The 16752-nt window shown below is 41.2% G+C and overlaps 1 protein-coding gene across 1 annotated transcript in view; it reads left to right on the forward strand.

Annotated features, from left to right (window-relative positions):
- Window positions 1–1309: 1309 nt before the first annotated feature.
- Window positions 1310–16752, forward strand: part of DGKI (diacylglycerol kinase iota) — a 175232-nt gene continuing 159789 nt past the window's right edge. Inside the window, exon 1 of the mRNA XM_075051054.1 lies at window positions 1310–2068. Within this exon, the coding sequence (XP_074907155.1) occupies window positions 1980–2068 (89 nt within the window). The 5' untranslated portion in view covers window positions 1310–1979. The remainder of the gene's footprint in view (window positions 2069–16752) is intronic.

Below are 16752 nucleotides of genomic sequence, written 5' to 3' on the forward strand. Positions count from 1 at the left end.
CTGAAAGACAGGTTGTTCTTTGTGTGCTCTGCAGGCTGAATCCGGAGGTGCGATGAGCATGCTGGAGAGTCTGGGTGAATCATGCAAAGGTAATTTCTATACTGCAGGACTGGAAGGGGCAGTGGGGAGGGTCATCAGCAAGACGGTGTAGGTAAAAGGCAACGGCATGGTGGAGTAGCAGACCTCCCCCAGTCTTTGGTGATGGGCTAAGCAAGACTAAGGCTTTTCCAGCTGGAAGCCTACCTCTGGCATATCTGATCAAGGACAGGTCAGGAGGTTGCCCCAGAAGTGTCCAGAACCAACCGGTGATGAGGCTGGAGGTTTTGCTGCTGAGTCAGTGCCCGAGGCAGCCTGTGCCTCCTGCCAGCCATGCAGAGGCAGCTGTGATTCCCCTGCACTCGCTGACTGACAGCCTTCGCTCTCTGAGCTCCCGAGCATGAGCATTTATGCTTTGCAGAGATACCTTGGGGCTTAGTACAATTGTGAGTTTTGCTTTATTCTCTGTCTAGCTCCCACACACTGTGCTCAGCAAAGAGATCTTCTCTTGACCCTTTTCAGCCCTGTTGGCAAAGACCCCAGCACCAGCTAAATATTTTGAGCTTCATGGTTGCTGCTAAAAAAAAGTAAAAGCTTTTAAATTGTGCTTTGCAAACTATGCCGAAGGTTTCATAAAGTGGGTATTTTTAGCATGTCATAAAAATAAGAGTGGGGCTTTATATTTTTATCCCTTCAATCTGCAAAATTAATTGAAAGCATTTTACCTTGCTCTCCTTTGCTTCCCTGACTTTCAGAAACTAGCTAACTCTAGGACCCAGGAGGGAAGGCGTCATCAGATGTTGGCAAACGCTGGCCATGTTGTGTGTCTATTTATAGTAGGCATGTGTCTAACCACCTTGTCGTTCTTTTCCTAGCATCAGCTGGACGAGCTCAGCTATCAATTATCCATGAAGCTAATCATAATACAAGGAAAGCTATGTAAAGCAGGTGCTCAGAGGAAAGAGAAAAAGGGGAGGTAGGTGACAGGACAGGGAGAGATGAGGTTTTAGGAACTGAAAAAGATCCTTTTGCTCAGCCTGAAAACCCTTATTATCTGTAATAATTATTAATAACAGGGGTGCCTGCACAAAGTCATTGTGACTGCTTTCAGCTGGTACATCCCTCCCAAATGTTATTTCCCTCATTTATTTTCATTGTGTTGGCAATCAGAGGCAGTGGGGTTTTCTCCCCCCCCACCCCCTTTGCTTTTAAGAGACCTTAAGCTGGGTGTTTTCCTCCCCCCTCTCTGTTCTGGGTTCTGATACCTGGGTTGGTAATAGCAGGTTCTAGTTTCCCTGTGAAAAACTGAGCCTCTGGTATTTCTCGCACTTGGAGATTGCAGGTCTATGTCTGTTTCCTCTTTTGCCTCCATTTCAGAGAGGATTTTGCCTGTAAGGACTCTGGTGGGAGAAGGGAGCAAGCAAAGGGGTGTCGTTCCACATTGCCAATGACAAAGCTGATTGTCAGCTATTTATCAGCCTTTCTTTTTTTTTTTTTTTTGATGGCTTGTCTCTGCTGCTTGCCTCTCTAAGCGCAGGGGAGCAGGACAGCGTGAACTCTGCTCTTGACAGCAGCTCAGGTTCTGACACCATCTGCCACCTAATCCCCTTCCAAGGAAGGGTCTGACGTCTGTGTGCATGTGTGTGCACATATACTCTCCCCACGTAGCCATACATCATTTCAGCAGACTCACACTGACCAGCTTGCAAGCGCCATTTCTTTTACAAGAATTAGCTTTTGATACTTTTTCTTTTCTTTTCTTCCTCTTGCTTTAGATTTCCCTGATTGTTTGACATACTGTGGTGGGAGGCAGGGGAAGGGGCTTATGAGTTGAAACTGGAGAAGATTTCCTTAAAAAATTGAACACCTCTCTGTTTTCCTGCCTAGCCTGACTCTCTGAGGTGCTGGACTTTCAGATTTTTTTTTGACTTTTCCTGGAAGTTATGAGTGTGGGATGCATGGATTTCTTTTGCAAAAGCAGCAGGAAACAGAACAGGTGTAAATTGTCCGTGCCAGGCTCCTTGGATAGCTGGTAAGTGGGCTCTTGCAGGAACTGTTGAATTTTAAGCTTTTCAGTGACATAATGACCAGTCTTGTTTGATTGCTGTCTGCAAGCACTGAATGTTTCAAGCTTTCTAGATCTCCCTCCTCTAATAATACATGAAGAATGATAGTTGTCATCACACTGTATCTGCTGATGTTTTTACATGCACTGTATTAAACACGTTTCTCCGATTGTACTGGATCATGTTTGCTCATGGCATTCAGTACTGTGCACACTCAGTGCTGTGGAAAATGGCGTGAGAATTGAGATGGGATGAGAAGAGGGGCTTTGGGAAGGATGGGAGGGATGGAACAGTATGCATTCAGAAATGCCAGTTGTTTTGCTCATAGTCATCAGTTATGCCATTTTTCTGGGCTATGGTAATGAATGTTTGAATTAGCTTCTGGAAAACAGTAGCTCGCTCTACTGCTGGGTGGCTCTCACACCTGAGTGTTGTGGTTTCTTCCTCCTGGGTGCCCATGCGTCACCCCTTCCTTGCCTTTTGAAAGGGTCACCATTGCAAAAAATGGGGCTTTTTCCCAGCTGAAGAGGAAGGAATAGTACTCCTTTCAAAAGTTAACACAGTCTTTGGAAAGGCATCCCTACCTCTGCCAAACAAGGGACCAGGATTTCAACTCCCCTGCAAAGCTGAGCAGGGTTCTACCATGTAATGCAGAGGGTTTGACGCAAGGCTTCCTGACCAACCTGGAAAGACTGCCATCATCTGCAGGGGGCTTTAGATCAGGCTCAGTTAAAGCTCTCGTTGGTTCCTGTGAAGTTCTGCTTTGCTTTGTGGTTGGACTCTTTCCCCCCCTCCATCTGCCTTTGTAGACCTTCTCCCTCATTTTCCAGGCACACACTGATGGCAGGAAGTTATCTGCCTGTGTGACCTTCACAACAATTTCTGCATCGCACTGAGCGTGGACCAGAGGAATCCTGCTGTTCAGTTGCACTTCATTTCATCAATCATACTTAAAACAAAGTAAAAAAAAAATTTCATACTGAATAATGCTTAATTAGGAAAGTAAAGGAACTTCATCATGTTAATTGGAGATAGATTTCTATACAAAAAAACCTAGTTAATCAGCAATCTTTGCTAAGTGCTTTTTATTCTTCTTACAACAGAAAAATGACTTTTTGACTCTCTGAAATTACTTGTGGAGGTATTCAAAGAGAGGTTTGTATTAATACCATATTGACATGTATTGATGAAACATGAAAACTTCTCTCCCTTTCCCACCGCAGAAAATTGCTTTCATTTGTCACTTCTAAAGGAGGCGGGGGAATAATTCTCCACCCTCAGCTAGCAATTTAAGATTGATCTGATGAAGACAGAATATTTCAGACAATCAATTAAAGAACTTATCTTCTAACCCTAGTTTCAGCTCTCGTGTAGGATCACATCCTGTTCGCAGCAAGACACTTACAAGCTTCAGGTTGTTTTTGAAAACAGGTTCTTCAGAACAAAAGAATAGTTGAGCTGGCAGAATTGTGTGATGCTGTGGTTTTTAGAGGATGTGGTCCTTCACATTTTGCACTGGTCCCTGTAGGGATAATAGCAGTGTGTACACAGAGGAACTGGACTTCTGAAGTTACATTTTTTGTTTGAACATTCAGTCATTTTTCAGTGAAATATGTATCTACAAGGTGATAGAAAAAATGGTAATCAGTGTTATGTGACAATTGTGCCTCTGAATTCATAGTATTTAGAAAGGCCTCCTTTTCCTAGCATGTTTGTTTTCAAGTAGAAAATATCTTCTAATGACTACTAATTAATACTGATATATTGGTCATCTAAGATAAAAACAAAACTCCCTTCACTGCCAAAACTTCTCTAGGGAATTAGAAAGCACTGCCTTCAGTACCAGAAAGTTTAGTGTGTTGTTGTTTTCCGGTTTTATCTCACTGCTTCTGTGTCTCTACCCTTCTGTCTCAGCATGGGGACTGTGTCTCATAAGTGTAGACCTTTTTGAACTTTCCCTTGAGGTTTTGACAGACCTACGCAGGGAGGGGTGAGGAATTCCTCTGGGCATACGTATTCCCTTTGTGCCTCTCGCCAAGCAGCAAGGAGCCCAGGAGGAGAGCTGGTCCTTATGGGAGGTGCAGACCGATCTTGCAGTTGAAAGCTTGGAAAATTCCAAATAAACTCCTGGAAAAGCCTGAATGTTTGAACAAAATCCAGATATTTTGGAGTTCAATTTCCAGAAAGATTTCATGCATGTACGCAGAGCAATGTTGTCTGAATGCATGCTTTCAGAAGGCTCTTTAGTCAGCTTATTGCAGTCAGGCTTATCCAGCACCATTGATAAGCTGAAACCCTCAGAAAAAACAGAAGCCCAAACAAACAAACAGAGAGCTGAGACTCCCTCTCCCCTTGCAACATTGGGAGTAACTGTTGGAGAAAAGGGGCAACAGGGGATGCTGAACATGCTCCTGGGTCTGGCAGTTCGGAATAATTCTGGCTGTGTTACCTGTATCACCTGTTTGGATGACTACAGCTTGGTGTGCTATTCTCTGTGGACGTAAATGCTTCAGTGCTGCTATTGACTTTATGCACATTCAGAAATTACATTATTTTCACTAATAAAGTTTAAAATTGAGTATATTGCCTTTTTTTTTTTTTTTAAAAAAAAAAGGCAATAATGTTGGATACCCATGAGACCAATAAGCTAATTTGCTGAGCCTGGGTACATACATTTTTAAAATGGTGTCTCTTTCAAGTCTATTTATTTGCTGAACTTTTTACTTCAAATAACTCTGAAGATGTAAATAATAGGAAGTGACATTTTCATTCCCCTTATTTTGGAAATGGCAGATATAGTGTATGTTTGCTTGTTTCTTGATCTGTAAAATGCATATATATGTTAATTATGGTCAACTTTTCATAAATTGTTTTTAGGCTGAATATTTTTAACAAGCTCAGTCTCCTCTGAACAAAGGTAATATCACAGGTCAAATTATTAACTGCAACTGTACAGGCAATTGGAAGGTGTCTTTTTCCACTTGGTCTGTAACTGAAAGTCTAATTTGCCATAGCTCCTTAAAGGTGGTGGTAGTAATTGCTCTACACTGGAAACTTTTGTGTCAGTCCTTGGTTGCCCAAAACCTATATTCATGCTACTGTGTGGGGTTTTTTGTTTGTTTGTTTTGGGTTTCGTTTGTTTGTTTTGTCTTGTTTTTCTAAATGAAGGGAAGAAGTGATCAGAAATACCAGTGAGGAAGCTGGAAGTCTGATGGGAATCTTTAATCTATGAGAAGTATAGCTTAATTCTATTTTCATATTTCAAAATTTTTGGACAGCAGCAATTTGCAGTCAGGCTCAGGATGGCAAGCTCTGATTTGTGTGCATTTGTGGTGATCTCAAATTTCAGTTTTCCAGTATGATTAAATTTAAAATTAAGTTGTTAACCTCATATGGAAATATTTGTTGCAAGCAAACTTGAGATTTTTACATCAGGAACCAAGCATCCGTATTACTCTTAATGCTCTGGGTTTTGATCTGCATGTGCCTGGTTTATATAAAGCAACCTGAGAACCCGAGGGGTGGCAGATCACCTAGACCGGATGATACTTGTCTCGTGTTACTGCAGGGAATAAAGTGTGAAATAGCAGAGACACTGATGAGGACATGTGATATATCCTGAAAAATCAGCAGCTGTTCGTGACAATTGACAAAGCACCAGTGTGGGATCTACCACCAAAATGGAGCAGCAAGGTCCTGGAAATCAGGAGACGGGCAAGCTGCCTTGCTGCTGCAGGGGGACTGAATGAGAATCTTGGGATAGCGTAGTGCAGTGTCTGGCTGGGCATAAGTCTAGGGTCAAATTACCATTTCCTTTGAAAGGAGGAATCTTACACCTGTTAGACTTTGTAAGAATGAAGTTGCACAGATGTGTGATCACACATGAATGCAGAATAAGGACTGTGTAGTGTAGTAGACTTGAGTTACTAAGTTCTTCAGAAGACTTTTTCTTTGAGTAAGTTACGTATCAGGGCTTGGAATATGTATCGTGAAATGCTGACAATAACAATTAGAAAGTGAGTATAATTTCTGCCAGCTGTCATCTCTGTCCTGCCAATGAAATGTTCATTTTGGATAGTAGGTTCTTAAATTCCCCTTTGTTTTTGTCTAAAGCAGTACATATGATTTTATCTCGCCCTGGAGATGAACGAACATGGCTCATCAGGGTAGTGCTTATTCTTTGATTTGTGGGAGATCTGTGTGCAGTGGGCTGCTTCATCAAATGTTCCTAACACTTGAATAGTCTCAAAAACCTCCAATGCAACCAAATCCTCAAAGATGAGCACAGTCAGGACATGTTCTCTTAAAACTCCATAAGTATTTGTGCCCGTGCAGAATGCTGCAAGCACACAAAAGCATGTGTATGCAGAGTGCTGTGGCTTTGTTTAAAGGAGTCTGGCAGCAGCTGCATAGTTTGCAACTCTTGGATGCCACTGCAGCCCCCTGCTTTCAACACTGAAGTTCAATGGCAATCCAGCTGAACAAGGGAGATGGAGAACTCCATGGGCTTTAGACCATGAGCACCCCTTTCCTTTAGGGGATTGATTGCTTTGCATGATGGTATCAATATACAGTGATAAAGCTGATTGTAGAGATTCCTGTTTGCCAGTCTGCGTGTTCTTTGGTGAAGCAGAGCATTTAATAGGCCTGTCACCAGGGCAGTTTTCATTTGCAGTAAATTCATATTTGAAAAAAGGGAGAGGAGAAAGTATTTCGTAGAAACTGTAAAGGACGACAAAAATTTCCAAGTAGATTTCAGAGCACCAGGGACTATGTATCATGGTGATGTTCTCTAAATGTCAAGTAATGCATGCTGGCAAAAATGGTCTAAATTCACATACAGTGATGTGCTCTGAAGCTGTGGAGTTCTCCAAGGAATAAAAGTCACTGTGGATATTTCAGTGAGGATATCTAAACAGAGTGTTACTGCAGTTGAAAAAAAAAGGGGGGGGGGAGGGGTGCAGGGAGAGGGGAGAAGAGGAGGGGATTTCTGAGGAACAGAGAGGAGATAAACTAGAAATTTGTGTTTAAGTGGGTATCTGCATTCACCCATGTCTTCTGTCATTTCTCAGTGATCAGTCTCTCCTGTAATAATCTTATTCTACTTTAAAATAGTCGATGAAAGAGTGTACTTCCACTGTAATTAATCAAAAGCAGCACCAAGGTAGGAAACCTTTGCCTAACTCCTACTCTTGCCTCCCCTGCACAGATCTTGAATGAAATTTGCCAGGTGTTTCCATATTTACTGAAATGACCTTAACTCAAGGTTTTGCCTCAGCTTCAGGGTAGAAAATGTTGGTCTAATCATTCTGAATTGTGAATGAATCACTGGAGTCCTTTGGCTGGAGAGGAGCTCCTACGAGGAGCACAGTGTTCTACTGCCAAACGTCTTTATTTGTTATCTTGATTTAAAGAAAGCATCTGAAATGCTTTATTTTGTCATTTCTCTGCTTTCTTTTCTCGTGAATATGTATGCAATTGTGAGGAACTGAGAGCAGCTCATGCGGCCCTGTGTTTGAGTGGGGAAACTGCTATTTTAAATCACGTTTGAAAAGATTATTTTAAAACTGAAAATTGTGCCCTTAGCAAAAGCACTGGAGGTGTGGGGGGCATGGAGAAAGTATAGGGATTGGTATATTTAACCCATTACTGAGTTCTAAGTTGGGATGTATGCCCCTTCATGGGAGAGAAATAGCCAGGCATCTGGATATTTTGGAAAGACTGTGATACAGGGGCAGAGCAGACGATGCATGACTCGGTTTCTCCCTGTGAGTGTAAGGTCTGAGATTTTGCATACAACAGGAATGTGTCTTGCATTGCTGTATTCAGCAGGTGGACACAAAATGAGTGTGGCTAGTACAAATTAGTACTAAAAGCACTCAGCAGTTCCTCATGGCAAAAATCTCTGTCCAAAGGGAAAACCGTTAAGTAGGTGCAGCGTCCCCCTCACCTCCCTGGAGGTCAGCCTGGGAACTAACTCCCATGGGCTGGCTGAGCTGGGGTGAGTTAAGGCAGGAGGCGACCAACGTGAGAAGCTGTGAAGCTCTTGTTATTCAAATGGATGGGTTTGATGTCCCACTAGCAATATTGGCAATTCACCGGGTTTGTCTCAGGAGGACTGTTGGGCCTAGGCATGTAACTGCAGCCCCCAGGGTTTCTCTTCTCTTGACAGACAAGCAGGCCATATCAGTGCACTATTTATGTGCTGCCTGACATATTTCAGTTCACTCTCCTATACACTCCTGTGTACATTTCCAGGTGGAGCTCATCTGCTTCAAAACAAAGTAGACAGATGACCTTTCTGCATAGCTGCTTTACCTAATATGAACTACGCTCTCTGCATGATGTTTTAGGTGAGAAAATTAGCATATAAAATTGTTAGCATAGTGGTGTTATTTAAGAGTTTGGGTTTTTTTCTCTCCTTGGGTCTTCATATAAATCACCCTGTGGCAGCAGACCTTGCATTGGGATGGGACTTCCATGAAAGATGTGCCTAAAATTAGTTAGAGAACAAAATTGATTCTTTGCTTTTTACTGCTTAGAAGCTTATCAATGTTAGGGGTCAGTTCATGTTTTGGTGAACTTGTAAATATGTGGTTATTTCCTGTATAATGCAGAAAGGGTATTACCTGAAAAAAGTGGGACCTTGAGCAGTTTAGGATTACATTCTATGGGAAAACACAAAACTGCTGTCATTATACAGCCAATAAACCCTTGAATTGGTCTATACTGATATTTTTCTGAGTTGCATCCTCTTCTGCCATTCCCTATGTGGGAAGGAAATGGTTTTCTGAAAATGTTTCTGCTCATATCAATGTCAGTGTTCCTAAACACAAAACAAATCCGAATGTTCTGGGCTTCAGTTATAGCCCAGCACTTCTTGGTCCTGGTCAATACGAGGCTCAGTTCTCTTATAAATTATCTGGTATGCATTTGGACCTCTCTGTTTTACCTCAGCCCTGCAAAGGGGTAGCATTCAAATATGGTTAACCATGGTACTTTCTGTTCCACGAGGTGTACCCAGGTTATAGCTGTTTCATTTAGCACAGTGGTCTTTTTTGTTGCAGTCGTGTCCTATTTACAATTTCCAGGAAAAGTCTCCTGTCTGTGCTGCTTGCACTAGAAAAACTGTGCTAGCAACAATTTTTGCCTTTCATCCATAGCAGAGGGATCTCTTTCCTTGTTTTATAATGATTTTGGATTGCTGTTTAAATATATTTCTATGGAAAACAAATTTCAGTCTGTATTGCCCTTACTATGATCAAAATCATTGACACAGAAGAACTGTAGTTGTACTCTTCCTCTCAGATCAGGGATGCTGATGCTTTTGAGAAGAGAAGGTAAGAAAGGCTTCAGAAGTGCACTTTAATTTAGAGATGCATGTGAATTTAAATAGATTTACAATGCTTCTCTTAAAACAATGCAGAACTGAAGTCTACAGGGCTTGAAATTGGAAGAATTCTGAGACAACAAATGGAGCTATTGGGCTGTATAGAAAATGATTGTCTGCACAGCCCAGTGAACTGAGGGGAATTGCAGGAACAAAAAAATATATGCAGCTGAGTTCCCAGACTTTTTTTCTTCATTGTGAGTGCTTCTCAAGAAGCACTTACTAGTGGGCTAAAATAATTTAAGTCTCTTTGGTGGATCTTCCTTAGCAACTCACTTTCATGCTGTAGAGGCTGTGAGCACCTTTACTTCTTTTCTCATTTGTGCAGCTGTTCCCAGTTTCCTGCAGGCACCTGGGACATGCTGGCCTTGCTTGTGAAGTAGTGCAGGGCATTTACTGTGTCAGAGTTAACTGGCAGCTGAAAGGCAGCGTAAGTGTCTGAGCAGTCTAGTGGAAGCAGATATTGAGGCACACTTTAATTGCATTTAATTGAAAAATATTTAAATCTATTTAAGCTAAATATACCCAGAGAAAACTTTGAGCAATGCCTGCTACCTTGGTGTTTTATACAAGCATGTAATTCCCTCACACCTCAACCTCTAGAAAAGCTCCAGGAATTATCAAAACTACTGCCCTTGTACAGCTACCTTCTTTGGACCACCAATAACTAACCCGTGAGCAAGAGTTGTGGTATGTTACAGCTTTAGGGGTGAGTGGCTAGTGCTTTATTTCCCATACATGTGAGCTTTGAGATAACTGTGAATCCTCTAGGGATTTGGATTTACTATTGATATGCAGACAAATCCCTAAGCCTGACTGTAAAACTGCTCAAGGCTGGAGACAGGCTGAAGTGGCAGTATTTAGTCACACTACTTCTGGTTCCTCTGCCAAAGCTGTTTGTTTATTTTATGATCTGATTGACATAATGTATCTGCATTTGTGTTTGTGGTTTTTTTTTCTTTTTTTTTTTTTTTTTTCTGAACAGCATTCTTAGTCTGGAAGAAACTAAATTGCATTGGTCTTTGGGTGAAGATTCTTGCTCTAATAACTGATTAAAGAGTAAGACTAGAGGCAAGTGATCAGTTTTTGGTCTAGAGGGATGTTATCAGGGACTCACAGGGAGCTAGAATGGTTGTTGCTAAATGCGCTGTTGGAAATTGTTTGGAAATAGGAAATAAACTATGAGGTGCTGAAACATGTCTCTAGGCTATTTAAAATAAGAATTAATTGCAGAGTTGCAAAAGGATCACTTGTAGTGAATGAATTGACTCTAAAATGGGGGTTGCAATTCTGTGTTGATAGGGCTGCTTTTCTCCATCTGCATTACTTTGCAGTTAACTCAGGCAAGGATGGACTGTGCATTAGTTATTACCCATTTGGAGAGAGATTTAGTAGTCACTGTAGATAATTCTATGAATATTTCTGCTTACTGCTCAGAGAAGCAAATAGAGCAATAATAATTTGATCAGTGAAACTGAACAGTTTATGGATGAGAAAAGACTCAACAGGAGAAGTTTTACCAGCTTGAATGGCATGAGGAGCAAGCAGAAGGCAGGTAGGGAAGGCTAATTTATTCTTTCTGATGATATAAGAGCCAGAGAGTATCAAATAATCTTGTTAAACAGGTTTAAAAGAATGGGAATTATTTTTGCTCACAATTCAATATTATGTGATGGATCTTATTGCCACACAATGTCATAGAGACAAACATACCTGTTTTAAAAGACCTAATAAATGAACACTGTAAAACTCCATTGGTGAGCATGAAGTAGGAGGATTTGATGCAGCCCATCTCAAGGAGACTAAAGCTTTGCTTTGCTAAAAGCAAGATGGAGATGTGGAAGGCAATATACGTTTGTGCTTGCCATGTTCTTGTGCTCTCTCTATACGCATCCATTACCAATTGGCTGTGGGCAAAAGCTGCTGGCTTAGGTAAACATTTGGTCTGTCTCAGTAACATTGTTCTTTTAGTCTTAGGGTCTGTCTACAATAGACAGAGGTGAGATTATTGTACCCTTTGCCCTGAGCTAGTACAGGCTGTGAGCTTGAGCCTGAAAACTAGCTCACCGTGTTGACATGATACTGAGACTGATCCGAAAAACCCTACTAGCAGGATTGCTGGATACTGCTGGCTCAGTGCACTGAGTGGGCTGACATCTATCCACACGAGGTGGTACAGACACGGAGGTGCTTGCTGTTGCAGAGGCATCAGGACTGTGTGTGAATTTTGAGCTGAGATGGAGACCACCCTTGCCACACTCTCCTAGCATTTCCCTACTAGCCAACTTGGTTGATGTGTTACTTGGAAACTTTCCTCTCCATCAAATATTACGTAGGGAGCCCATATTTCTTCATGTGGGGCCAGTTATCTAAAAATGTATATGCGCTACAAAACTCTGCATCAAAAGACGTGAATCTGCTTCTGCCTCAAGCTTTTGTTCTGGAGCCTATTTTTTTGTAGATCGTTCCTGCTATGTTTCAGTGTACCAATTTGTGCTGAAAGCTGAAATTTTAGCTGTGCTTGTGTGTGGTTTAATGGTCTAAAACCAATTAGGAACTGCAGAGAAAGTTCACTAAGCTTGAAATAATCCATATTACCCACATGCTTCTAGTTTTGCTGTTGAAGGCATGTAGCCCATGCTCAGAAAATCCCTCAAACTTAGAATCATGGAATCATAGAATCATTTAGGTTGGAAAAGACCTTCAAGATCATCAAGTCCAACCATGAACCATGCCCACTAAACCATGTCCTGAAATCCTGACAGGCTGGCTAAGCTGTGTTCTACAGCCATAGGTTTCGTCTCTGTAATAGGATGAACTAATTGCATTAATAGTATGAGCTACCACAATGCCATAAAATGTTTTGTTACTACAATAGGCGCTGACTTATGTAGTCACATGTCAGCACAGGGATAGTAATTACATTATCACAAAACCATTCTTTAAGGGAGGTCTATAATAGCTGTTCTACTATTCACAATACCCAGTGCACATGACAAAAGATGGAAAAATCACATTAGGAACTTTCACATGGGAAAAATCATAACTAACTGTCAAGTAACTAAACTACCTTCCTCTGAGGTAGTGATGTATATATGTAGACTCTCTTTACAATGAATGAAGCCTGGCTCATCTCATCCTAAACTGGACAGATAAACAGGTCAGAGGTCTACGAAGGGAGCCATGGAAGTATTCCAGGTGAAAGTATTTGCTACACAGCCATCTGAGGGCACATTACAGCAATACCTATGTCTGTGTGTCTCTGTTTTCTGTGACGAACATGAAAGCTAAGCACAATACAGTTACTAACACCACCATAACACAGATGAGAAAAAAAAAGATTCAGATTTGTATTGGAAATTTATCTAAAGGATGCCGCTGCCTACATAATGGGAGGGAATGTTGTGCCTTTATCCAAACCTGCTTCTGAGGAGGGCAGGTTCTCAGCTGTTCTAAGCTCAGATAGTACCATTTGATTTCAATGGAGCAAGAATACATCACTTAGGGGTCTGGATTACCATTTGGTTTGCAAAGGTCTCAGATGTACCATTTCTGAGGTTCCTTCCTCTCTTCCCTACTTCTTCTGTCCTACATTTTTCATTATTCAAATCATTGCTTTAAAAAGCAAATAACAGTATTGCCTGAAAATCTACTAAATATCTGCTCCTATGCCAAAAATTATTTCTAGAGTGACTGCCTTTTTCAGAAGCTGCTTCTTGTGGCGGCTTCTATTGGATAATTAACATTATATGCACTGGGATATGGGCAATAAATGACTTTCCATAACAGCAACTTCTCATCAGGAGATGATAATTCTGTTACCCCTTATCTTTTCTCTTGACATGCAGTTGCTTTCCCAACCTACAAACTTCATAAAGATCAGTCTGAAAGAAGGAATTTTGCTGATGTGCCAGGCAGAGAAATAGTTGCATCTGTCAGATATCTGTTGTGCTTGCAAAGAAAGAGAACCAGGAATGGAAGCTGGTTTTTTCCCCCACTTTGCTGATGCTCTAGACTTTATTGCAGAGCTATACAGAATGATGCAGGCCACTGCACACTTATGTTGCTCTGTTGTGCTGTTGAAGTTTATACCAGCTCAAAATCTGATTTGTGAGGAGTTCAGCAGTTGCTTTTTGGTCAAAATTGTAGTGAAGGTTTTTTGCATGGCAGTATCATTGACTTCAGTGAGCTCAGTTTATATCCACTTGCCCTTCAGCATGTGGCATCCTAGAGATCCATGCCAAAAAGAGATTCTCTACAGAAGCTGGCACATAGTTTCCAGGAAAAACAATACAAAGTACTTTCCAGTTCCTGTATGTGTGTATACAGTGCCCTCCACCAGTCCTCTGAGGTTTGGCTGTTACATTAAGGAAGGGTAATGTGGTTTAAAAAAAGAAAACATTGGCTTGTAAACCTCATCTCTTTGCTACAGTTTCCAGTTCCAGAAGTATTTTTGGTTTTTTCCTTCCTTTTTTAAAAAAAATTTTTTTGAGCCTCTTTACTGGCTGGTTGTAGCTGGGGTTGAAGGAGAAGTCAAGGTGGTCCCCTCAGTCCTATGACAAGATGTATACAGCTCCCATAAGGAAAACAAGTTTTGAGAGGGTCAAGGGATTTTTCAGGTACCTTTGTCTACCTCTGATCTCTCTCAAGGATCTCATTGTCTTGCAAACTAGAAAGAAAAAAAAATGTTTTGCTTTGCCCATGCAAAGCAATTTGTGGGGAGGGGAAAAACCTAAACACCCTCTCCCCTAGCCTATTCCAAAACTAAAAAATAAAACAAGACACCACCCAAAACCCCCCAAATGTAGCGAAAACAGACCTTAAACAGACCTTACAAGAAGAAATGTGGGAGAGAGAAGAAAACAAGATATCTGAAGAACAGAATGCATTCTTAGCTGCGTATTAAGTATGGTAACTGGTGCATGGGATCAGATTATGTTGTCTCCGATTCATTGTTCATTTCAAGGAGGTCTTCTGCACCCTTGTGCTGGTCTTTTGAGGGTTATCGTTGGCCATGGAAAACAACATTTCCTGGCACTGGGATGTTGGGGGAAGACTGCTGTCCCCAATCCCCATGGGGTCCAGGGCTGACCTTTCTCACTTGAAACAAGTGGTTTCTCACCCTCTGCACAGACCAGGATTGTTGGGTTTGGAATGTGCCCCTCTTAGCTTGGTGACTCCTGCTCAATACAGGCCTTTAAAGGTGTGAGTAACGTGTGGTATGGAAATAGGAACATTGGGTCTGTGGAGGCTGGTGCTACATGAGCTGTCTCCGTCCTGTTCTGAGAGCAGCTGAGGAATGGTGTGGGTGGCACCTGCTTAGTATAACAGGTCTTGACACATTTGTGGATGCAACTACCAGCCAAAGGAGCATCCAGTGTCCTTTGCCTGCTCTTGTGTATCTCATACATTTGCTTGGCACCTCTCACCTCTCTGCTGTAACAGCAAGGGCTTGGAGAATGAGTGGCTTGTTGCTTTAGCTGGCTGGAGAGATGTTTTCCTCCCAGCTATCTCAGCCTGGAAAAAGAAAAGCTGTAGGTCTTGTTAAATATCACTTTCATCTGATATATAGGAAAATAAAGTTTTGGGGGAGTTTAGTTCTTTTCTTCACAATGGGGGTCCAGTTGAGTGGGATTTGTTAGTCATTAGTGTAATACAAGTAATAAAGATATTCTGATTTGCCTGAAATGAACAACCTGGAAAAAACACATGAAAGATTGATTACATGGGGTTCCCTCTTTTCTGTTTAAAGTCTGTAAGTTCACACAAGGACCTGCCCTTCTAGCTACTCGTTTTCAGAACCCTTGTGAGGTGTACCCAGTGCACAAAGCAGCCTCCCAGCACATTATGTATCATAAGGTAATGCGTCAAACTGAGAGAAAATAGATACTTTGACAGAAAGTTCTGCATTTAAAAAAAGAAACATACCTCCTTGCTTCAAATCTTTTTGATTAGGTATTTAAAAAAAAAAAATTCCCAGAAAAGCAATTTATTACTAACTCTGTACCAGCAAAAGTAGCAAATGGAATCATTGTTTTGAATTTGAAAGGTCAGGGAGGGATGAAAGGTGGTACAAGCAGTGTGGTTTGTTAGTGATGGCAACAAATGATAGGCATGTAGTTCAGTAGCCATTCCTGGTTTGATTTACTTTTGTTAAAGTGCTCAGTTCCCCTTTTTTCCAGCACTGTACTTCAGCTCCCCATTTCCCCTGCTTTGACTCTTGTCCCACATGATAATTAGGTAAAGAGAACAAAAGCTATGCTTACCTACTTTTCTATAAGTAATGCAGGAGAAGTAGGCCTTCAGAGGGGATTTAAAAGGGAAGAAGATAATGATTTAAACTGGTGCAGGAAGTAAACTAAGAGGATACAGAGTCTAATCTCTGTGGTGGATAACAAGGAGAGTAAAGTAATGAAAATGAGGGGAATATGTAAGTTGCTCATGTTTTTGGGAGGGAGCACTGGTAAAGAGGCCTATAAGGAAACTAAATCATTCTTTATAAAGCACTTTTCATATGGAAGAACACATCAGATGCAAGAAAGACTCTATTGTCAATAATGCATTTAATTTCAATTTAAATCAACTTGACAGGCCAGATATTCCATATGCGTCTCTGTTAAAGATGAGAAACCATTCTTGGGGGGGGCGGGGGGGAAGGCATTTCATACCAGTTATGTGATATCTATATTTGGTACTGTTTTGTGTGTGAAAAATTCATTAGAGCTCAAAGTGCCTAAGTGGAAAATCAAGAATTTCTTTTTATCCCAGGTCTCTTCAGTGAGCATATCCTCTCTCTTCTCCTACCGAACCTGTATGGAATTAACTTTGTTTGTCTGAAACAGCCCAAGGGGACCAGCTGGGACTCCAACAGATCTTACATGTCAAAGTAGCTCTTATATTTTCTCTCTCATTCACATTACCATTGCAAATACTTGTGTTCTTTGCTCTTCTTTTTTTCTAAATGCAGTAGGAGATGCTTTATATTAGAGAGGTTTTGAGGTTTTTTATTTTTTTTTCTGGAAGCTCCAAAGAAAAGAGGAAGTAGAGATGATTAAGGAGACAAACCATTTGGCAAAGTAAGGTCATGCTGAGAGGGGAGGTTGTAGCACTAAATTCTGAGACAAATTTAAACTCACAATATTAATCCGGACATTAATATTTCTCCTGACATTACTTTTGTTAGTGTAGCTTTAGCTGATCAGGGTCAGGCTTAAATGAAACACTTTAAATCCAGTTCCAGGGCTTCACACAGGAGATACA

This window comes from Buteo buteo, chromosome 19 (genome assembly GCF_964188355.1).
Source record: "Buteo buteo chromosome 19, bButBut1.hap1.1, whole genome shotgun sequence".
Classification (NCBI taxonomy): Eukaryota; Metazoa; Chordata; class Aves; order Accipitriformes; family Accipitridae; genus Buteo; species Buteo buteo.